Raw genomic sequence first — 22,553 nt, forward strand, 5'->3', positions numbered from 1 at the left:
AATCAAATTAATAAGAAATTTGCCAAAGTTAACTGATATTTTGTTGTTACTAAATTCGTTTTACGTTGTAAATTAGTGTGTTAAATAGGTATGTAAATTTTGCCAAATACAGTAAAATTTGGTTCAAATGTCACGTTTAATTTACTATTTCGAAGGCTGGACAATTTTGTAAACTCACACACTAAAGGATAGAGCCATGAATTATATTTAATTCATTACTTAATAATAGACTTTTACACATATATAGGTACTAAGTAATTCAATAAAAGCGTGCAATTATACATCAATTAATAGACACCACAGCGTTTCTAAATATGCTTAAATGCCAAATTTGAAAAGTAGCTGCCCCTTTTTAATGTTAGCAACATTACTTCAAATTTGAAGTACACATATTTTCTTGCATTTGTAAATATCATTGGACTCATTTAATAATTATTCTTTAGTTGGTTGTATGCAATGTTAAATCTGTGAAAGTCAAGACGACTTTTGACGATAATGGTTGGAGGAAGTAGTTGTATCATAAATTCTACAACTTCAACTTTTCTGCCCAAAGCAAAGCTGTTAAAATTAAGAGCACACACTAACACTATTGACATATCACATATGTGTGTGTTTCATAAATATCCTTAAATAGTCACCGCTAAATTACACCATTTCATATATCTAACTCCCACCCCATATGTTGGCATTTTTAGCGTTACACAACATCAGCCAAAGTTAGTTAAGTTGGTTGAAGTGAAGGTGCATGAAATTGCATATGGACGTGAGCACATAGGAATGCATCTATGTGAAGTTAGTTGCACTGGATTCTATAAAAGGGATCATGCACACTTCATGATAACAATCAATAAAGTGATTACACATTTTACAAAGAGGGAGATCGAGAAAAGCAGAGCATTCTGATATTCATTGCTCAAGAAAGAGGCAAGAAAGTGTCAACCGGGAAGTGTTGCAGCTGGAGTGTTCATTCTCAGATCTCAGCTTCGGTTAGTTCGATTGCTATTGAGTTTAGCGGATAGATCGATCATATGAAGTGTTGTATAGATTGTGTAGCTCTTGGTGATTGATTGTGTTGTATCCTCTCATAAACTTCATCAATAAGAATCTCTAGAATCCTCCCGTGGATGTAGATCTTTTATGGATCGAACCACGTAAACCGATTGTGTCGTTGCTTGTTTTCTTTTCTTGGCGTTTTTCTGTCGCGTGTGATTGAAGAACTTGGATACATTGTTACAAATTGGCGCCGTCTGTGGGAACTAGTGAACAGCAATGGCCGCTACACGATTTGATTTCGAGAAGTTTAATGGTAAAAATGACTTTGGGCTATGGAAAGTCAAGATGAAGGCCATGCTTATTCAGCAAGGCCTTTGGGAGGCGATGAAGTACCAGAAATCAGAGAAGGATACGGATACTGAAGACAAAGATGAAATCAAGAAACAAGATCTGATGGAGAGAGCTCATAGTGCGATCATGCTGAGCCTTGGAGATCGTGTGCTCAGAGAAGTGTGCAAGGAGAAAACCCCATCTGATGTATGGAGCAAGCTGGAGTCGATTTATATGACTAAATCCCTTGCAAACAGATTGTTCTTGAAACAAAGACTCTACTCTATCAAGTTTCTTGAAGGAAAAGGCATCATGGATCAGCTAGATGAATTTATGAAAGCTGTGGATGACCTCGAATCTGTGGATGGAGATTTGAAGGATGAGGATAAGGCCATCATGTTATTAAACGCTCTGCCTAAAAGTTTTGATCAACTTAAGGATGCAATATTATATGGAAGGGACTCTTCACTGACATATGAAGAGGTCCTTACTGCGTTGAAGGCAAAAGAATTCCAGAAAACTTCCAATCCTAGGCCAACAGATCAAGCAGGTGAAGCCATGATAGTCAAACCCTCTGATAAAAGGGCTGCCAAGAAGAAATGGAACAAGAAAGCAAACTTTGGGAAGAAAGAAGAGAAAGAGACTAGATCTTGTTTCTATTGTAAGAAGCCTGGACATCTGAAGATAAACTGCCATTCTTGGAAGAAGAAGAAAGCAGAAGAAATGGAAAGAGTCAACACGGCTGATGTTGCTCAGGAGATGGAGATGGCTCATGCTCTCAACATTGCAGATGAAGACATAAATGAGAAGTGGATTTTGGATAGTGCTTGCAGTTTTCATATGTGCCCGAAGTATGAATGGTTTCACAATTTAAAGAGATCTGATGGATCAGTGTTGCTTGGTAATAACCAAGTCTGCAAGGTGAGAGGAATGGGGGACATCAAGATCAGATTAGAGGATGGTTCTCTCAGAATTCTGACAGAGGTTAGGTTCATTCCTGATATTAAGAGAAATCTAATTTCGCTGGGAGCACTTGAAGCAAAAGGATGCTCCTTCTCTTCATCTGATGGAGAGCTGAAGGTGAAAAAGGGATCTCAAATAATGCTTCTTGCCAAGAGAGTGAACAGCCTATACTATTTGCAGGCAGAAGTGATAATCAATCAAGCTAATGCAGTTCAGATGCAAGATGCAAATATATGGCATCTCAGATTGGGGCATGTTTCAATTGATGGTGTAAATCAATTGATAAAGGATGGGGTGATAAAGGCAAACAGAAAACTCAACTCAAGGGAATGTGAGATATGTGTGCTAGCCAAAAGCAAGAAGTTAGCATACTCATCTGGTAAACACACTTCAAAGTCAGTGTTGGACTATGCACACTGTGATATATGGGGGCCTGCTCAGACTCCTTCAATAGGTGGAGGTAGATATTTCCTATCTATAGTGGATGACTACTCCAGAAAACTATGGCTATATATCATGAAAGAAAAATCAGAAGCATTCATCAGGTTTACAGAATGGTGCAGAGAGGTTGAGGTGGAAAAAGGTTCTACACTGAAATGTTTGAGAACGGATAACGGATTGGAGTTTCTTTCTCACCAATTTGAAGATTTTTGCAAGATGAAGGGAATTAAAAGGCATAGAACTGTTCCAAACAATCCTCAACAAAATGGTGTAGCTGAAAGAGTGAATAGAACCATCCTTGAGAGAGTGAGATGCATGCTAATATCATCGGGGTTGTCACATAGGTTCTGGGGTGAGGCTGCTTCAACTGCTGTCACACTAATAAACAAATGCCCCACATCAGCAATCAACCTTGAAACTCCAGACTACAGGTGGTATGGACATCATGGAGATTATAACATCTTGAAGCCTTTTGGATGCAGGGCCTACTCACATATAAGGCAAGGGAAGCTGCAACCAAGAGCAATAAAATGTGTGATGCTTGGCTACCAGAAAGGAGTGAAAGGATATAGATTGTGGTCTCAAGAGGATGGAAATCAGAAGATAGTTATTAGTAGAGATGTGATATTCAGAGAGTTAGAGATGCCTTACAAAGAACAAAAGGAATCTACAAGATCGATTGGCTCTGATGATCAAATTGAGGTGGAGTTTCTGAGCACAGATCAGAATCTTGTGCAAGGTGAGGAGTCAGAATCTCCTGATACAGAACAACACGATCAGGGCCCAGATGAAGATGAGGAACAGAACATGGATGAAGGTGGAGCATCTTCAGAAAATCTCCATGATTACATGCTTGCAAGGGATAGGCAGAGAAGATCAAATATCAGAAAACCAGCAAGGTACAGCAATGCTAGCCTTGTCTACTATGCATTTTGTGCAGCTGAAGATATTGAGTCCAGTGAACCAAGCACCTATAAAGAGGCTATCAAATCCAGAGAAAAAGACAAGTGGATCAAGGCAATGCAAGAGGAAATAGATTCACTACTTAAGAATAAGACATGGATACTAGTTACCAGAAAGAGATTGCAGAAACTTATTGGGTGTAAGTGGATCTTTAAGAAGAAGATAGAGGCTTCAGAGGGAGATAGAATAAGATATAAGGCTAGGCTAGTAGCTAAAGGTTATAATCAGAGAGAGGGCATCGATTATAATGAAATATTCTCTCCGGTGGTGAAGCATAGCTCAATAAGAATGCTTATGGCATTGGTTGCAAAGAATGACTGGGAGCTACATCAGTTGGATGTTAAAACAGCTTTCCTACATGGAGAGCTTGAGGAAAGTATATTCATGGAGCAGCCTGAGGGATTTGTGAAGGCTGGAGATGAAGATAAGGTATGCCTACTCAAAAGAAGTATCTATGGTCTCAAACAGTCCAGCCGGCAATGGAACTTGCAGTTTGACCAGCATATGAGGATGATTGGTTTTGAAAGCTCAAGTTATGATAGCTGTGTATACATTAAGAAGAAGGATGGCAGATTAGTAGCATTCTTGCTCTTATATGTCGATGATATGCTTGTCACAGGATCAGACATTAATGAGATTGAAAGAGTGAAACATGATCTGAAGTGCAGATTTGAAATGAAGGATTTGGGGGAGGCTAAAAGGATTCTAGGAATTGATATCATTAGAGATAGAAGAAGAAGGCTGCTGTGGTTGAGTCAGCAGAGCTATATTGATAAGCTGATTCAGAAATATCAGATGAATGAATCCAGGATTGTGTCAACTCCATTGGGACAACAATTTCAACTCAGTGCTGATCAGGGGCCCAAAACTGCTGAGGAGCTGAAAGAGATGAAAAGCATACCATACGCAAGCATAATTGGGAGTGTGATGTATGTGATGATCTGCACCAGACCAGATCTTGCTCATGCTGTGAGTGTCACAAGTAGATATATGAGTAACCCGGGAAAGATTCACTGGCAGGCACTGAAATGGTTGCTAAGATATCTGAGGGGGAGCTCTGGATATGGGATTTTGTACAGAGGTTTTGGAGATCAGACTAAGGAGGTTGTGGAGGGATTCTGTGATTCAGATTATGCTTCCAACAAAGACAATAGGAAGTCTCAAACCGGGTACATATTTACAATGTTTGGTTCTGCAATATCTTGGAAATCAAACTTGCAATCTGTGGTGGCATTATCCACCACCGAGGCTGAGTATATAGCACTCACAGATGCGGTGAAAGAAAGCTTTTGGATCAGAGGTATGATGGAGGATCTCGGTGAAAAGCAAACAAAGATGGCTGTGAATTGTGATAGCAGCAGCGCGATATGCTTGTCCAAGCATCAAACATTCCATGAACGAAGTAAGCACATTGACGTGCGTTTACATTTCATTAGAGATGAGATCAAGAAGGGAATGATTGAAGTAAGGAAGATAGCCACGGAACACAATCCAGCGGATGCCTTAACAAAGATAATACCAGCTTCCAAGTTCGCTTATTGTTTGGAGTTGGTGAATGTAATGAAGAGGTGAAGAAAGCGGGGTTTGGAGGATTATGACAGAGAGCATTGATGTTGGAAACGAGGTGGAGATTTGTTGGCATTTTTAGCGTTACACAACATCAGCCAAAGTTAGTTAAGTTGGTTGAAGTGAAGGTGCATGAAATTGCATATGGACGTGAGCACATAGGAATGCATCTATGTGAAGTTAGTTGCACTGGATTCTATAAAAGGGATCATGCACACTTCATGATAACAATCAATAAAGTGATTACACATTTTACAAAGAGGGAGATCGAGAAAAGCAGAGCATTCTGATATTCATTGCTCAAGAAAGAGGCAAGAAAGTGTCAACCGGGAAGTGTTGCAGCTGGAGTGTTCATTCTCAGATCTCAGCTTCGGTTAGTTCGATTGCTATTGAGTTTAGCGGATAGATCGATCATATGAAGTGTTGTATAGATTGTGTAGCTCTTGGTGATTGATTGTGTTGTATCCTCTCATAAACTTCATCAATAAGAATCTCTAGAATCCTCCCGTGGATGTAGATCTTTTATGGATCGAACCACGTAAACCGATTGTGTCGTTGCTTGTTTTCTTTTCTTGGCGTTTTTCTGTCGCGTGTGATTGAAGAACTTGGATACATTGTTACACCATACATATACTTAATACTACTACTACTATCTTCCTTTGTTCATAGAAATAACACTATATCTCAAATAAATCCTCTTGTTTAGTGAAGAAATGAGCCATCAGTCTGCCACAGGAGCGGCTTCTAATTTCTCGGTGGGTGGCGAGGATGAAGACGACGAGAAGAAGAAGAAGAAGAAGAAGAAGAAATCGGGGAGTAAGAAAACTGTTGGCATCGCGCAAATGTTTTCGTTTGCGGATAGCTATGATTATTTATTGATGTTCGTTGGATCGATCGGCGCGTGTGTGCATGGTGCTTCCGTCCCAGTTTTCTTCATTTACTTTGGGAAAATGATTAATATAATTGGCTTAGCATATTTTTTCCCTAAAGAAGCCTCTCACAAAGTTGCTATGGTACGTACTATCCTCTATTTCTCACACTAATTAGGGTTTTTGTTTTTGATATATTTTTTAATGTGTTGTGTTTTGCAGTATTCATTGGACTTTCTGTATCTCAGCATTGCCATTCTGTTTTCTTCATGGACAGGTAAAATTAATTACAGAGATACTAATAGGAATACTCCACTTGTTTGTTAGTGTGTGTGTGTGTGTGAGAGAGGTGAAATATAATTATATATGTGTGTGTGTGTGTGTGTGTGTGTGTGTGTGTATTAGAGGTGGCGTGTTGGATGCATTCTGGGGAGAGGCAAGCGGCGAAGATGAGAATGGCTTATCTCCGATCAATGCTAAATCAAGATATTAGCATTTTCGACACTGAAGCCTCCACCGGTGAAGTGATTTCTGCTATTACTTCCGATATTCTCCTGGTTCAGGATGCCATTTCCGAAAAGGTTCGTTTTCGAATAAAGATAAATTTACATAAATTGTATAGTTGAACCAAGTTAATGTTTTCTAAATTGATTTATTATTTATCATAGTAATATTTACCTACTACTAAATTGTCCCTACCCTATTAAAAAAATAATTCAGCAAGCATATATCAGTATGATAATAATTGAGTACTAATTATGTGAAGGGTAATTGTGTTAATCACTTAAATTTTGGGAGCTATAAAATTACCAAATTCCAATCATGTAATTTACTAAATTTATCGCTGCCCTTCATTTTTATTACTCTAACTAATTCATTCATTATTATTTGAGTCAATTAGTCACCTAATAATAATCCTCATAATTATTTTTGTGAGCTACATTAGGAATTACAGCTGTGTTTCCTAAACTACTCCAAAGTACCACCTAAATTTAATCACGAAAAATGCACATGTGACTTTGCTACATTTAATGTGTTTATAATAGGCATCTATTTCTAGTTTGAATTTGAACACCTCTACTGTAAAAAAAATTACTACCACTAATTTCTCATTAGGGATTTTCTTATTTATAATTCAATTGGGTGGGGAGGTACATGCAATATTGATGTTATGTTTCATTAATAGTACATGCTTCCAATTTCCATCAGGCCCACAAATTTTATTTGTAATTTAAATAATAGTACTATTTTCCAATAATACGGTATTTACCTATGAAAGGTAAAGCGCAAAATTTGATGAGTTGGTCGACCGTCAATGCGGTGTTCTCATTTATCTATTATTCATAGCTTATTTTATTTTTTAGAATATTAGTGTTTTTGCGTCTTTGACGAAGTACTAGTATTTTATTTTATTTTTTAAATAAACAAAAAAAAATCTTAGATATTTAGGTTTTATTGATAGTGAATAGACTGCCCTTCGTTCATTGGGGTGGCTTTAATTTCTCTGAAACTGACTTTTGTGGTGTATTTAATGCATATATGTTCATCTGCATTTATTTCATTTAGTTAGATGGTTGGGAGGGAAGGGTTTCAAATTCTAGTCTCCCTTATTTGAATAGATCAACACACCCATAAATATTTGGGGGTGCAGTTGGATAGTAGAGAAATAAACGTGACTATAATTTATTATTTCCATGTGGGTCGCCTTTCTTGATATACCTTAATACCTGTCAGATCGGATATTCAAATATACTTTTAATATTTTATTATTTTATTTTATCTTATAATTCTTGTTGTATTCAGAAGGCGGTATAGGAATAACATAAGTTTATTACAATTAATTGTAATGAAAATAAAATTCAATTCATGTTAGTAAGAAATAGTTTGGTAGGATAGATAATTCATTATACGACAAAAAATGACCTATACTTGGGAGGTAAGAAATAGTTTGGTAGGATAGATAATTCATTATACGACAAAAAATGACCTATACTTGGGAGGAGAATGATAGAGTTTAAACCCAATTCGATTGTAAATCCGTCGTGCTAAAACCCTATTTCGAGCTCGAATCGACTATATTATGCTCGATTCGAGCCCTAGCTAGGAACATGCACGGTCAAGGTCAGTTACATATAGTATAACACTAAATAAAAACAAAGTCCACAAATCCTTTATCTTTACATATAACTTTATGAGTTAATTAAAAAAGTGTAGTTTAATTTGTGTTCATGTACATATAATATATGCAGGTGGGGAAGTTTTTGCACTACGTGAGTCGTTTCATAGTAGGGTTCGCCGTTGGTTTCATGAGAGTTTGGCAGATCAGTTTGGTGACACTTTCCATAGTGCCATTAATCGCAATCGCCGGTGGGATTTACGCGTACGTGGCGACCGGCCTCATTGCCAGTGTTCGGAAATCTTACATCGAAGCTGGAGAAATCGCGGAAGAGGTGATAGGCAACGTGAGGACGGTGCAAGCATTTGTGGGAGAAGAGAAGGCAGTGAAGTCATACACGGAGTCCCTTTTGGGGACATACAAGTATGGGAGGAAAGCCGGGCTTGCCAAGGGCCTCGGCCTTGGGACGCTCCACTGCGTCCTCTTCCTCTCGTGGGCGTTGCTCGTCTGGTACACCAGCATCGTCGTTCATAAGAACATCGCCAACGGTGGAGAGTCCTTCACCACCATGCTCAATGTTGTCATCTCTGGCTTGTAAGTCCATACAAAAATTTATTTGTTGGCTCTTTTTCAATAAATCAAATTTAAATCCAGATATATTATTTTCTGATAATTGACCAACCCCTTTTTGAACTGACTCAATTTAAAATCTAAAAACTTGGATCAACTCTTTTGAATTAGTCCAAATTAAAGTCCATACTATTTTCTAATTGGTTTGGTCCCTCTTTCAAATTAGACCAGATTTAAATTCTAGACATATTGTTTTCTGATTGATTGGGACCAGTCCTATTTTGAATTAGGCAAATTTAAAGTCCAATTATTTTGATTGGTTTGGACTACCCTCCAATTAGATTAGATCAAATATAAAGCCTAGCTAGATATACTCCAATTTAATTGGTTTGGCCCTCTTTTAAATTAGACAATATTTAAAGTCTAGATACACTTATGAATTAAAGTTTTATACAAATTTATATAAGAGAATTAGACATAGAAATTTATATAGTGATTTTTGTTCTCTCTTTACACTAACCCGGAAATATTTGTTAGTATATTTATTTGTTTCATTAGCCAACACCCGAACTAATATGATCATGTGGTCATTGCAGGTCGCTCGGACAGGCAGCGCCGGACATCACGGCCTTCATACGGGCCAAGGCAGCCGCGTACCCCATCTTCGAGATGATCGAGCGGAACAAGACGAGCAAGAGCAACGCCACAAGACACGGGAAGAAACCAAACAAAGTGGAAGGCCACATTAAGTTCAAGAACGTGATGTTCAGCTACCCTTCCCGCCCCGACGTCGTCATCTTCAACAAGCTCTCCCTCGACATCCCTCCCGGGAAAATCGTGGCCCTCGTCGGCGGCAGCGGCTCCGGGAAGAGCACCGTCATATCCTTGATAGAGCGCTTCTACGACCCGTTGTCCGGACACGTCATGCTCGATGGGAACGATGTAAGAGAGCTTGACCTCAAATGGCTCAGACAGCAGATTGGTTTGGTGAACCAAGAGCCTGCCCTGTTTGCCACCACCATAAGAGACAACATTCTCTATGGGAAAAATGATGCAACCAATGAGGAGATCACACGTGCTGCGAAGCTCTCTGAGGCTATCAACTTCATAAGCAACCTTCCTGATAGATTTGAGACTCAGGTGGGGGAGAGAGGTGTGCAGCTGTCTGGTGGCCAGAAGCAGAGGATTGCCATATCTCGTGCGATTGTGAAGAACCCTTCGATCTTGCTGCTGGATGAGGCTACGAGCGCCCTGGATGCTGAGTCGGAGAAGAGTGTGCAGGAGGCTCTCGACCGTGTGATGGTCGGACGAACGACTGTGATCGTTGCGCATAGGCTTTCTACTATTAGGAACGCGGATGTGATTGCTGTTGTGCAGAATGGGGCCATTGTGGAGACTGGGAGCCATGAGGATCTTATGTCGAGGCCGAATAGCGCTTATGCTTCGCTTGTGCAGCTGCAGGAGGCCGCCTCGTCCACCTTGGCTCGCTTGCCCTCTCACAGCAGCCGCCCTCTCAGGTAATGAAGACCGAATCATCTTTATTTGACTGTAAAAAGAATAGGTTCAAAAGCCCCTACTAACATATTTTTTCTGTGTCCGTCACTGCTTGCAGCATTAGGTATTCGCGGGAAGGGAGCATAAGGTTTTCGAGGGAGCTATCGCGTACAACAAGAAGCCTGGGAGCAAGTTTTCGATCTGAGAAGTCTCTAAGCAGATTTGGCGGTGATGGAGGTGACAATGTTGTGAAGCTGGCCAAGGTGTCTTCGAAGAGGCTGTACGCCATGGTGCGGCCAGACTGGTTTTATGGCATTTCCGGCACCATCTGCGCATTCATTGCTGGGGCGCAGTTTCCTCTTTTCGCGCTTGGTGTCACTCAAGCTCTTGTGTCTTACTACACGGATTGGGACACGACGCGTCGGGAGGTCAAGAAGATCGCCTTCCTCTTTACTGGAGGTGCTGTCGTGACTGTGATCGTCCACGCCATCACGCATCTCAGCTTCGGGATCATGGGAGAACGCCTCACACTTCGTGTTCGAGAGAAGATGTTCACTGGTAGTACATTGCCACAATCTTGCTGTTTGTCATGAAAAAAATGGTTTCCTTACACTTTTTTTTGTCAATTGCAGCTATGTTGAGGAACGAGATCGGATGGTTTGATGATGTGAACAACACGAGCGCCATGCTAGCATCGAGGCTGGAGAGTGAAGCGACGCTGTTGAAGACAGTGGTCGTTGATCACTCGACTATTCTGTTGCAGAATGTAGGCCTTGTTGTGACTTCATTTGTCATCTCCTTCATGTTGAACTGGAGGCTTACTCTTATTGTCATTGCAACATATCCTTTGATAATCAGTGGCCATATTAGTGAGGTGCCTCTCAAACTCAATCAATGCCGCCTACTTAATGTATGTGTATATGTGTACTGATTGCTGTTTTCAACTTCAGAAACTGTTCATGAAAGGCTATGGTGTGGACTTGAACAAAGCGTATCTCAAAGCGAACATGCTTGCTGGAGAGGCTGTGAGCAACATCCGTACAGTCGCAGCATTCTGCTCGGAGGAGAAAGTTGTTAGTCTCTATGCACGCGAGCTAGTTGAGCCATCAAGGAGCTCATTCAGGCGTGGCCAAGCTGCCGGGATCTTCTATGGAGTCTCACAGTTTTTCATCTTCTCATCCTACGGTCTTGCTTTATGGTAAGTAGTATGTGTGTTTTGTACATAACATATGTTGCTAGGAAGAATGAAAACTAACTTGTTGGAATTAGGTATGGTTCTACTCTCATGGAGAAGGGGCTTTCCGGGTTTAAGTCAGTGATGAAGACATTCATGGTGCTGATTGTGACGGCCTTAGCTATGGGAGAGACGCTAGCCATGGCACCGGACCTTCTCAAGGGAAACAGAATGGTGGCGTCCGTGTTTGAAGTGCTGGACCGGAGGACTGAGATTGTGAACGACGTTGGAGAAGAGGTTGCGCGGGTAGAAGGCTCAATAGAGCTCAAGGACGTCGAGTTTAGCTACCCATCAAGGCCAAACGTGATGATTTTCAAGGACTTCAGCTTGAGAGTTCACTCTGGAAGAAGTATGGCACTAGTTGGCCAGAGTGGATCAGGCAAAAGCTCTGTAATTGCACTAATCCTCAGATTCTATGATCCCACTTCTGGGAAAGTGTTGGTGGATGGTATGTTCCTTCTTATTTCAAGATTTGATATGATTTTCCCAGTCAAAATATGTATGATACTATTCATATACAGGTAAGGACATAAAGAGGCTTAAGCTCAAGTCACTAAGGAAACACATAGGGTTGGTGCAGCAAGAACCAGCTCTGTTTGCCACATCCATCTATGAGAACATCCTATATGGCAAAGAGGGAGCCACAGAGGGTGAAATAATGGAAGCCGCGAAGCTTGCAAACGCACATAGCTTCATCAGCGGGCTCCCAGAAGGGTACTCAACCCGGGTGGGGGAACGAGGAGTTCAGCTCTCCGGAGGGCAGAAGCAAAGAGTGGCAATAGCGAGGGCAATTCTAAAGAACCCTTCGATCCTGCTCTTGGATGAAGCGACTAGCGCTTTGGATGTGGAGTCAGAGCGCATTGTGCAGCAAGCACTCGACAGGCTTATGAAGAACCGGACAACAGTGGTGGTGGCGCACAGGCTGTCGACCATCAAGAATGCAGATCAAATATCAGTGTTGCAAGATGGCAAGATTATAGAGCAAGGGACTCATTCAGGTCTCGTAGAGAACAAAGATGGTGCCTATTACAAGTTGATAAACCTACAGAGGCAACAGCAACACTAAATGCTTAAGCTATACACAATTTTTTTCAACAAATGTAAGTGCTTGTTTTTGTTGGAAAGTGTTCGACGTGGTGTTTATTATAATTAATGACATGTTTGCTATATGTTGAAATGGGAAAATCAATAAAAATCTTTCCATACGTGTTTTATACACATCCATTTTCTTTTAAAGAAGGCTTTTACTTCATCATCTAAGCAATAAATCCCCAGAGAGCTATCATCTCCTAATCATCATCTGCATTACTTTCTTCAACCTCTGGCTTTACAAAGAACTCAATATAGGCAATGCGGCTGGGCTGCTGATAGCCAGCCGAGTCAATGTGGGGATGGGGAACGGAGGGCTTCGCCACTGAAACAAGGTGCTGAATTTTGAGCATGCCACCTCTGCCAATTGTGGCCTTGCTCCCTCGATTGTCTTTCAGGACACTAGCCGGTATGTTTGAAGTTGTTGCTCGCAGGAACTTGTATTTGTACCTGACCAAGCCACGACGAAGCACTTCAGTAAGAGTCATGAAGCTGCACATTATAGGCTAACAGGAAAGAAACCTGTGTGAAACTTGTCGATCACAGCTGAATGCAATCAGAAGGTCTGTATTGACATAGTAATTGAAATCTATCTGCAAGCAAACAGATTATGGTAATCCTTGGACAAAGAATGGGCTCTTTGAACTAATTTTGGAAAAATTATTTAAGGTGTACCTGCAAGTCCCCATGGCCTTCACCCCTGAAGATGACAGATGGGGGTGATGGCTGTAACGATATCTGAATGCTAGAGCCAGGCCATTCAAGATCATCAATAGCTTCCTTTAGAGCTGCAGACTAATAGATTGAGAATCACTTTGCTGATAGAATAACAGTTCAACTTTTTCTTAATTAACAAATAAAAGCCAAGTGTATCAACTAAAGATCATAAGCATGAAACATCACTATGTGGATAGTAAATAGTAGAAAACCAGTTTGGTCGGTACGAGTCTTATGACTATTTATCTCCATGATATAAGAAAATTAAAAGAAAAAAAAACTAATGTGGATATATGTTAGCATTTTCGAGTAGACATCTGAGCAGTAACTAATAATCAGTATATTTCTCCCGACTTATCCAGTATTATGAGACTGTTCAACGGCTTCATGATAAGTCCTGGAAAAGGCAGGGATGCGGGATGCCTAATACTTGCCAGGTTGCAGAGCATGGTTGAAGATAAAGATGATTTGTCTGTTCATCTCCGAGATTATCATGTGTTTTTATAATTTACGCCTTGGGTTTACGTCTAACACTGCCTTGAGGCTTATGGCTCACGGCTTAGAGCGCATTTTTAAACCTAGGGACTACTACTGAAATATGATTCTGTGATGCAAAATACACAAGGTTCTCAACCTTGGTATACCTAAACAAGACCCTACAGCTTTTAAGGGAGCTTGCATCCTATAGGACTCGAACCTGCAGGACCCAACAGCTTTTGTAAAATTTTCAAGGACCATTCTGGGTATATCACTATATCTATTCTTCAAGTCACATGAAACTCTTTAGAGATAAGGGAGGTAGCAAGAGTACAAGGGAAGTGGTATCTTTGGGGAACATTGGAGGCTGCAGAGTCCTTGGAGATATAATATTGCAAAAAGGTCACTCAATTGCAATTGTGCCATGTTATTGGTGCATAAGTTACTGCTATGGGTTCTTTATAGAATGTGAAATATTCTATTATGCATTTCACATGTACTTCTGAAAACAAGGTTATTGGTTGAGTGCCTAATGTGTCCTTTGATTCCATATATGTGTAACTCATTCTTCCAAGAATTTAAACCAAAAAATCCAAAAAAGATGCTTGACATATCAAACTTTCATACAAGTGTCAATAATAGGTTATATGAATGTCTCTTTTGATCATTGGTTGTATACATAGTCATCGTAGCTATGGCAAGTGAAGTTATATGTTGAATTGAACTCAACTTTATGTGCAAGTAGATACAAGTTCTGATAAAAGATCTTGGTGACAATGACATTACTTTTTGCACAAGTGCTGAAGTAATTTACAGCATATTAGGCTGGAGACTGGGCTCAGTGAATATAGGGCCACATACAAGATTTAGCACATGGACATTGTTGGTAGATTGTGATGGCTCAAGCACCAAGTTCGGCAAGCTCGCCAAGCTCGGCAAGTTCGGCAAGCTCGCCAAGCTCGGCAAGTTCGGCAAGCTCGCCAAGCTCGGCAAGTTCGGCAAGCTCGTCAAGCTCGGCAAGTTCGGCAAGCTCGTCAAGATCGGCAAGCTCGTCAAGCTCGTCAAGCTCGGCAGCTCGGCAGCTCGGCTGTTATGACAACTCGTTTCCGGCAGCCGTTAGATCTGTTTGTTAGTCAAGTTTTAATCCTAGCCGTAGGATTGAAACTAGCCGTTAGTTTTAGTTTCTGTTAAATAGCTTTTTTCAGTAGTTAGTTTTACATACTGTAGCTCATTCTCTCGCTTTCGTTTTTCTCATTCCAGTGAATAAAATTTCCTTTACAATTTCATTCCAATCTTCAACCGATTGTTCTTGCTACTCAAATCGTTCCTCAATTGTTTACAAATTGGCGCCGTCTGTGGGAATCGGGAGGCGCGATTGATTTCTGATTTGTTCTTTCGGTGGTGAGATTGGAGGGTGTTATGGCTTCTAGGTTTGAGGCCGAGAAATTCACGGGTAGGAATGATTTCGGCTTATGGCGGATGAAAATGCGGGCTATGCTGATTCATCAAGGCCTTGCTTCGGCGTTGGAGGCGGGCGGAAAGGAGGACAAGTCGGAGAAAGGGGAGAAGATGGATCTTGACGAAAAGGAGATCCTTAAACGAGCTGAGATCGAGGCGAAAGCTCATAGTGCAATTGTGCTATGCCTCGGGGATAAAGTTCTTCGAGAGGTTGCAAAAGAAAAGACTGCAGCCGGAATAATCGCGAAGCTCGAAGACTTGTACATGGCTAAGTCCTTGGCCAATAGGCTGCTCATGAAGCAGCGGTTATACTCCTATCGATTCTTGGATGATAAAGGGATATTGGAGCAACTTGAAGACTTCAATAAGGCGGTCGATGATCTTGAAAATATCGACACCTCGATAGGGGATGAAGATAAGGCAATATTACTTTTGAATGCTCTGCCGAAGTCATTTGATCAGCTACGAGATGCCATATTGTATGGCCGAGAGGGTACTATCACCCTTGTTGAAGTTCAGTCGGCCATAAGAGCAAAAGAAATTCAGAAGTCAGGCTCTAAGAATCCAGAGGCTATGGCTGAGAGCCTAAATGTCAAGAAGTTCAAGGGAGTCAAGAGGTTTCAGAAGCCGAGCCAAGAAAATCAGAAAACTCCATCAAATAATCAAAAGGAAACCCGCTCATGTCATTGGTGCAAGAAGCCGGGTCACCTCAAAAAGGATTGCTTCGCATGGAAAAGAAGGCAAGCAAATGGTGGTGGAAACCGTGTTCCATCCACTGACTGTGTTGAGGAAACTAATGTGCCAGAAATTCTGAATGTGATGGAGGGTGGTCTGGGAGGATCTTGGATCATGGACTCGGGGTGTAGTCTGCATATGAGTCCGAATCTTGGCTGGTTTGAGGAGATCCAAGAGATGACTGGATCGGTTATATTGGGCAACAACCAGGTTTGTACCATCCAAGGTATAGGCAAGATCAGGCTGAGAATGCAAGATGGATCTGTGAAGATTATAAGTGAAGTGAGATATATACCTGATATCAAGAGGAATCTCATTTCACTTGGGCTTCTTGAACGCAAGGGATATACATTCTGCTCTACTGGGGGAAAAATGACAGTTTCCAAGGATCAAAGAGTGGTGATGGAAGCTGAAAGGAGGGGAAGCTTGTACTATCTACTGGCTAGTGTTGAGATCCCTACTGCACAGGCAAATATTGTGAAGGCTGATGACTTCAAAATCTGGCATATGCGGCTTGCTCATGCAGCTGAGGGAAGCATTAAGGAGCTGGCCAAGAAGGGGATTATACAAAGTTCTGGGCAGATGGACACTACTCCATGTGAGGAATGCATTTTGGGTAAGTCCAAGAAACAGCCCTATCCCAAAGGCAAGCACACTTCCACATCCACTCTTGATTATGCCCATAGTGACTTGTGGGGTCCTGCATCTGTGGTGTCAGTAGGTGGAGGGAAGTATTATATGAGTATCATAGATGACTACTCTAGAAAAATGTGGATATACATTTTGAGAGAGAAATCAGAGGCTTTTAGTAAGTTCAAGCAATGGTGCCTGGAAGTGGAGAAGGAGAAGTCAGTGGTTCTTAAATGTTTGAGGACTGATAACGGCTTGGAGTATCTCTCCAAAGAGTTTGATAACTTTTGTAAGGAGAGGGGAATTAAAAGGCACCGGACTGTACCTCTGAATCCTCAGCAGAATGGCATAGCAGAAAGGGCAAATAGAACCATATTAGAGAGGGTGAGGTGTATGCTCCTCTCATCTGGACTTGAGAAGAAGTTTTGGGCTGAGGCTGCATCCACGGCTGTGAAACTTATCAACAAATGTCCCTCATCAAGTATAGAGGGAGACACACCTGATTTTAGATGGTATGGCAGCCATGGAGATTACACCACATTGAGAGTGTTTGGCTGCAAGGCATATGCTCATCTCAAACAAGGGAAGTTGGATGCTCGGGCTATTAGGTGTGTGATGTTGGGATATCAACCTGGGGTGAAGGGATATCGTTTGTGGTGTGTAGAGCCAGGGAATCACAAGATTGTGATTAGTAGAGATGTTGTATTCTCTGAAACTGAAATGCCTTTTCTGGATAAGAACAAAGTGATAGTTGAGAAGCCTGATTCTGTGACTGATTCTGTTGATAAAGCTGACTTTGAGGTGGAGCATGGGAGGCATGAGAAACATGGGGAGAGTGAAGAAGTCACTGAGCCTCAGAGTGCTCAGAATGAGACACAAACACAGCCTCAAGATAATCTGGAAAACTACCAGCTGGCTAGGGATCGAGTCAGAAGAAAGATCAAGCTGCCATCAAGATTTGATGATTCTGAGATGCTATTTTATGCACTATGTGTGGCTGAAGATGTTGAGTATATAGAGCCATCCTCATATAAGGAAGCAATGGAGAGCAAAGAATGGGAAAAGTGGATGAAAGCAATGGTGGATGAAATTGATTCTCTACTGAAAAATGGCACTTGGATATTGGTTGAGAAACCTGATGGAAGGAAGGTTATCAGCTGTAAATGGATATTCAAAAAGAAGCTGGAAGGTGCTGAGGGTGATCAGATCAGATTTAAAGCCCGGTTAGTGGCTAGAGGATTCACTCAAGAGCATGGAGTTGATTTCAATGAGGTCTTCTCACCGGTTGTAAAGCATTCTTCCATTCGAATGTTGCTGGCTTTGGTTGCTAAGTTGGATCTGGAATTGGAGCAGCTTGATGTGAAAACGGCCTTCTTACATGGAGGACTAGAGGAAACAATCTACATGGCCCAGCCTGAGGGCTTCATCAAACCAGGGAATGAAAATAAAGTATGCTTGCTGAAAAGAAGTATATATGGTTTGAAGCAGGCTAGTAGACAGTGGAATAAGACTTTTGATGATTATATGATCAAGATTGGTTTTCAGAGATCAAGTTATGACTCCTGTGTATATGTCAGAAAAAGGGGCATACATCCTACATATCTTCTACTTTATGTAGATGACATGCTTGTTGCTGGAGCTAGCAGGAAGGCAGTGCAAGAAGTGAAGGATGAACTCAATGCTGCGTTTGAAATGAAAGACCTCGGGCCAGCAAGGAGAATCTTAGGCATGAACATTATCAGAGATAGAGCTAAAAGGCAATTATGGCTCACACAATCTGATTATATATCAAAGTTGCTGAGAAGGTTCAAGGTGGAGAATATGAAGGCAGTGGCTACTCCACTAGCAATGCACTTCAAGCTCAAGGCTGATCAGAGGCCCAACAGTGAGGCTGAGTCCAGAGAAATGATGAAGATACCCTATGCTAATATAGTAGGGAGCATTATGTATGCTATGATCAGCACCAGAGCAGATATAGCACAAGCCACAAGTGTTGTCAGCCGGTTTATGGCAAATCATGGAAGAGAACATTGGATTGCTCTCAAATGGTTGATGAGGTATCTAAGGGGTGCTGGGGATGTAGGCATTCTATATGGAGTGAATGATGGAGGTGGAGCTGATGCTATTGTGGGATATTGTGACTCGGACTTTGCTGGTAACTTAGACAACAGAAAGTCTCAGTCGGCATACATATTCACAATGTTTGGGTCTGCTATTAGCTGGAAATCAAGTCTCCAAAGTGTGGTGGCACTTTCCACAACGGAAGCAGAATTTATCTCACTTGCTGCTGCAATCAAAGAGAGTTTCTGGTTGAAAGGAATGTTGTCTGATCTTGGGATTGAGCAAGGGGCGATAGCAGTTGGCTGTGACAATAATAGTGCCCTATTTCTGGCCAAGCATCAAGCTTATCACGAGAGATCAAAGCACATTGACGTGCGGTATCACTTCATCAGGGAGGAGATTGAAAGAGGCAATGTGAAAGTCTTCAAAGTTCATACTTCAGAGAACCCGGCAGACATGTTAACTAAACCATTGCCTAAAGAAAAGTTTCTGCTATGTTTGAAACTAGTGGGACTGGAAAGGAATAGTTTGGTTGGTGATTGAGCAATCAAGGTGGAGTTTGTTGGTAGATTGTGATGGCTCAAGCACCAAGTTCGGCAAGCTCGCCAAGCTCGGCAAGTTCGGCAAGCTCGCCAAGCTCGGCAAGTTCGGCAAGCTCGTCAAGCTCGGCAAGTTCGGCAAGCTCGTCAAGATCGGCAAGCTCGTCAAGCTCGTCAAGCTCGGCAGCTCGGCTGTTATGACAACTCGTTTCCGGCAGCCGTTAGATCTGTTTGTTAGTCAAGTTTTAATCCTAGCCGTAGGATTGAAACTAGCCGTTAGTTTTAGTTTCTGTTAAATAGCTTTTTTCAGTAGTTAGTTTTACATACTGTAGCTCATTCTCTCGCTTTCGTTTTTCTCATTCCAGTGAATAAAATTTCCTTTACAATTTCATTCCAATCTTCAACCGATTGTTCTTGCTACTCAAATCGTTCCTCAATTGTTTACAGACATCACAAGAGTACTTATCTTCCAGAGGAGAACCTAATTTTACATTTCTTATTCCTTATGTTCAATATGTTGTAAGTATATGTTAGGACATATCAGATCTGCTTACGTACAATTAACTTATTTTGATCATTATGCTAAAAGAAATTGAAAATATTGGATAGGGAACGAGAAATACTTTAACCGTGAAACTAAGAGGAGTGCTTCCTGCAGGTTCAAAGTTGTAGTCCCATGAGATTGTCTCTGGAATAATTGTCCTTATCTCTGCATAAATGCAGGCATCTGGAGAATCAACAGATCTGTAACAGCCAAAATAAGTAAGCGGATCAGATTATAATTAAAATAAATGTTTTAATAAACAAAAGACCTCAGAACAACAAAAGTATTATGTTGAGCAGACTTTTTGCATATATATGTAGTTTCCCCTCATATATAATCACTGCCACATATTGAACTTTTGACATCTTCCAGATGCCTTCAACAATCAACACTGAATACAGTAGATTGCATATAGTTAAAAGACCTTATAACATCAAAGGTTGCTGTCATCTCACTCACATATTTTACTTTAAAATCACTTCACCTTATAACAGTCCATTGTAGGTTAGGTCCTCGTTTTCCTATTGTCTTAAGTCTTGAATGTTACAAATTAGTAATATAAAACATTCCTTTGCCTAGGAGTTTTACATTTGCAAAACAAAAAAATGACAGGATTAAGTCCATTAAAACTCAACCATATAAAATTCAAAATCAGGGAGTTTAATAACATCAAAGATGTTATCAATTTCTCCCTCCATCTTCCACTTATCTGCAAACTCGCCCCCAATCAGCATTTTAGCAATAGCAACATTTCAAATTATTCAAAAACTAATCTACACAACAAAATCCTCTCCTTAGAGTAAGGACAGAAACCAAATCCTTGATGACAAATGCACAATAAGAAAACAAGTTCATTAGTTCCTAGCAATTACAGCATAAGGAAGACAAACAACATGAATGCATTTAGCTTCACAGTCAAAGTTGGAAAATTCCAAAATCAAACACAACAGAGTGGACGACGATATACAACACAAAAACAAAGCATTGGAGATGTTATAATCCAAACCGGAGCATGAGTTGCATATCGGGGCCTGGATAGCGTAGCTCGAGAACGTTGGACCGGCCCAGGACTGAAAATGTATTGAGGCAGTCAATAAAGAGCCCCAAGCTCACTCCAAATCGTGGCCGGCCGGTCGCCGCATAATCATATTTGATAAATAACTACCAAATGAAGAAACAAAGCCTAAGATTGTATGAAACATATGTACAGAAGAATAAATAAGAGCTACAAAAAAAAAAGAATGGACAATACCTCGCGTTGTAAGTAAACCTTGGCTTGAAGACAACCGGTTTCCTCGACGATTATCACTATACCGTGTTGGGATAATTCTAGGAGAGCATCCTGATTGATTGTAGGGCGATTAAGATGAGGTATTGTTAGAAATGAGAGAAAGAGAGAGAAGCGGAATAGAAACCTGAAAGCGCTTCCACCGAACGGAGCAGAGGGCATCTACAATGCCTCGTACACTGTCCAGTTCGCAGACCAAGTCAGCCTCAGTATCTACCGCCGCCGCTGAGCTCATTTTGTAGCCGACGACGACGACCGCCTCCTTTTTCCCGCCAAAAATGAGGGAGGAGATTGCCTATTTGGGGATTTTCGAAGTACGGCTTCTCCCCATTACACCTTTTTTGGTCAGTGTATTAAAAATGATACTCGCCTCGCATTGTATGATGCAGGTTACAAAATCTAACTTAACATTTCGATAGATTATAAAATGTGTTTTAGAAATCAAAACATCTCCTATTATTAATTTGTTCGTTTTAGACTTTTAGTGTAGTTATTCATTTCTATTAAAATCACCATTATTATGTCGAATATATTATTAAATACTACAAAGTGAAATGTAATATTTACGAAATAGCAAAATGTAATTTTTTTTTATTGCAGGAGAGTTACAAAAATAGATGATAGTTTCATCAAAGACCAATTTATCAGATTCCAAATAATAGAATTGGAGATTTTTCTGAGCTAGTACTCCTACAATTTACTACTCTGACTATACATGTCAGCCCCTCAGGCATTATTTCACTTCCATTTATTATTTATATTTATATTTATATTTATATTTATATTTATATTTAGAGCATCAGCAGTGGCGGACGTCACTGCGAAATTCCCACCGGCGTACGGGAATTCCGTGGCGGACGTCCGCCATTGTGCGTATCATGCACGGATACGGAATTCCCGCGAGGAATTCGTAGTTCTGCGGCTTTCCGCGGAATTCCGCGAGGAATTCCGTGCGGACGTCCGCCATTGCGTTGACTCCCACGGACGTCCGCGCGGAATTCCCGTTTATTGCATTAAATGTTTTTTTTTCGGTTCCTATAAATACATCCCGTTGAACTTCACTTCATTCGCACCACTTGTATTAACAAGTTTTTCTCTCTCTAAATTTCTTTTATATATACGTATTGGTCGGTAGTGGTAGTGGTGGTGATGGGCATTATGAACACATGATGTGGCTGATTCACGCACGTGTGCGGGATGCCGCAGAGAGGGAGGAACAAGCGGCCTCGGCGCCGGCGGTGCCTTGACCCATCTACCGTCGCACTATAGTACCCCAAGACCACCTCGCTGCCTACAGTAGGTTGTACGTGGATTACTTTGCGCCGGAGCCACGGTTTGGGGAGAACCTATTCCGACGACGATTTAGGATGCATCGTCTGCTCTTTCTGCGTATCGTGGGCGCTTTGGAGCGTCGATACGGGTATTTCAGGGTGCGGGAGGATGCGGCGGGTAAACCCGGCCACACGCCGATTCAGA

At 41.1% G+C, this 22,553-nt stretch overlaps 2 protein-coding genes across 5 annotated transcripts; one reads left to right on the forward strand and one right to left on the reverse strand.

Moving 5' to 3' along the window:
- The first annotated feature begins 581 nt into the window (after positions 1–581).
- Positions 582–12,757, forward strand: LOC121799880 (ABC transporter B family member 2-like). 4 transcript variants are annotated; one of them, XM_042199393.1, is made up of 11 exons: positions 582–676; positions 5,880–6,269; positions 6,348–6,402; positions 6,531–6,706; positions 8,375–8,835; positions 9,408–10,328; positions 10,424–10,863; positions 10,938–11,179; positions 11,256–11,503; positions 11,575–11,987; positions 12,061–12,757. In XM_042199393.1, exons 2-11 carry the CDS (start codon positions 5,970–5,972, stop codon positions 12,603–12,605), a joined length of 3,801 nt encoding a protein of 1,266 aa, XP_042055327.1. In that variant the 5' UTR covers positions 582–676; positions 5,880–5,969; the 3' UTR covers positions 12,606–12,757. The 4 variants fall into 4 exon arrangements, with proteins under 4 accessions (XP_042055327.1, XP_042055328.1, XP_042055329.1 ...); XM_042199394.1 differs by lacking the exon at positions 582–676 and adding an exon at positions 5,488–5,629 and having other exon boundaries at positions 5,963–6,269; XM_042199395.1 differs by lacking the exon at positions 582–676 and adding an exon at positions 5,494–5,629 and having other exon boundaries at positions 5,968–6,269.
- LOC121799881 lies at positions 12,709–21,468 on the reverse strand. Its single transcript, XM_042199397.1, has 7 exons — positions 21,205–21,468; positions 21,042–21,131; positions 20,796–20,950; positions 19,869–19,989; positions 13,304–13,423; positions 13,151–13,221; positions 12,709–13,078 (listed from the first exon to the last, which is right to left on the reverse strand). Exons 1-7 carry the CDS (start codon positions 21,310–21,312, stop codon positions 12,829–12,831), a joined length of 915 nt encoding a protein of 304 aa, XP_042055331.1. The 5' UTR covers positions 21,313–21,468; the 3' UTR covers positions 12,709–12,828.
- Positions 21,469–22,553: the final 1,085 nt, after the last annotated feature.

The sequence above is a fragment of the Salvia splendens genome, chromosome 4 (assembly GCF_004379255.2).
Source record: "Salvia splendens isolate huo1 chromosome 4, SspV2, whole genome shotgun sequence".
Lineage (NCBI taxonomy): Eukaryota > Viridiplantae > Streptophyta > Magnoliopsida > Lamiales > Lamiaceae > Salvia > Salvia splendens.

Coding starts and splice junctions, on each gene's coding strand:
- LOC121799880 (XM_042199393.1), top strand. CDS start 5,970: ATGAGCCATCAGTCTGCCACAGGAGCGGCTTCTAATTTCTCGGTGGGT. Junction 6,707..8,374: donor AGGATGCCATTTCCGAAAAG/GTTCGTTTTCGA, acceptor TAATATATGCAG/GTGGGGAAGTTTTTGCACTA. Junction 10,329..10,423: donor CACAGCAGCCGCCCTCTCAG/GTAATGAAGACC, acceptor CACTGCTTGCAG/CATTAGGTATTCGCGGGAAG.
- LOC121799881 (XM_042199397.1), bottom strand. CDS start 21,312: ATGAGCTCAGCGGCGGCGGTAGATACTGAGGCTGACTTGGTCTGCGAA. Junction 21,132..21,204: donor TTCGGTGGAAGCGCTTTCAG/GTTTCTATTCCG, acceptor ACAATCAATCAG/GATGCTCTCCTAGAATTATC. Junction 19,990..20,795: donor GATATGCAACTCATGCTCCG/GTTTGGATTATA, acceptor TGGCTGTTACAG/ATCTGTTGATTCTCCAGATG.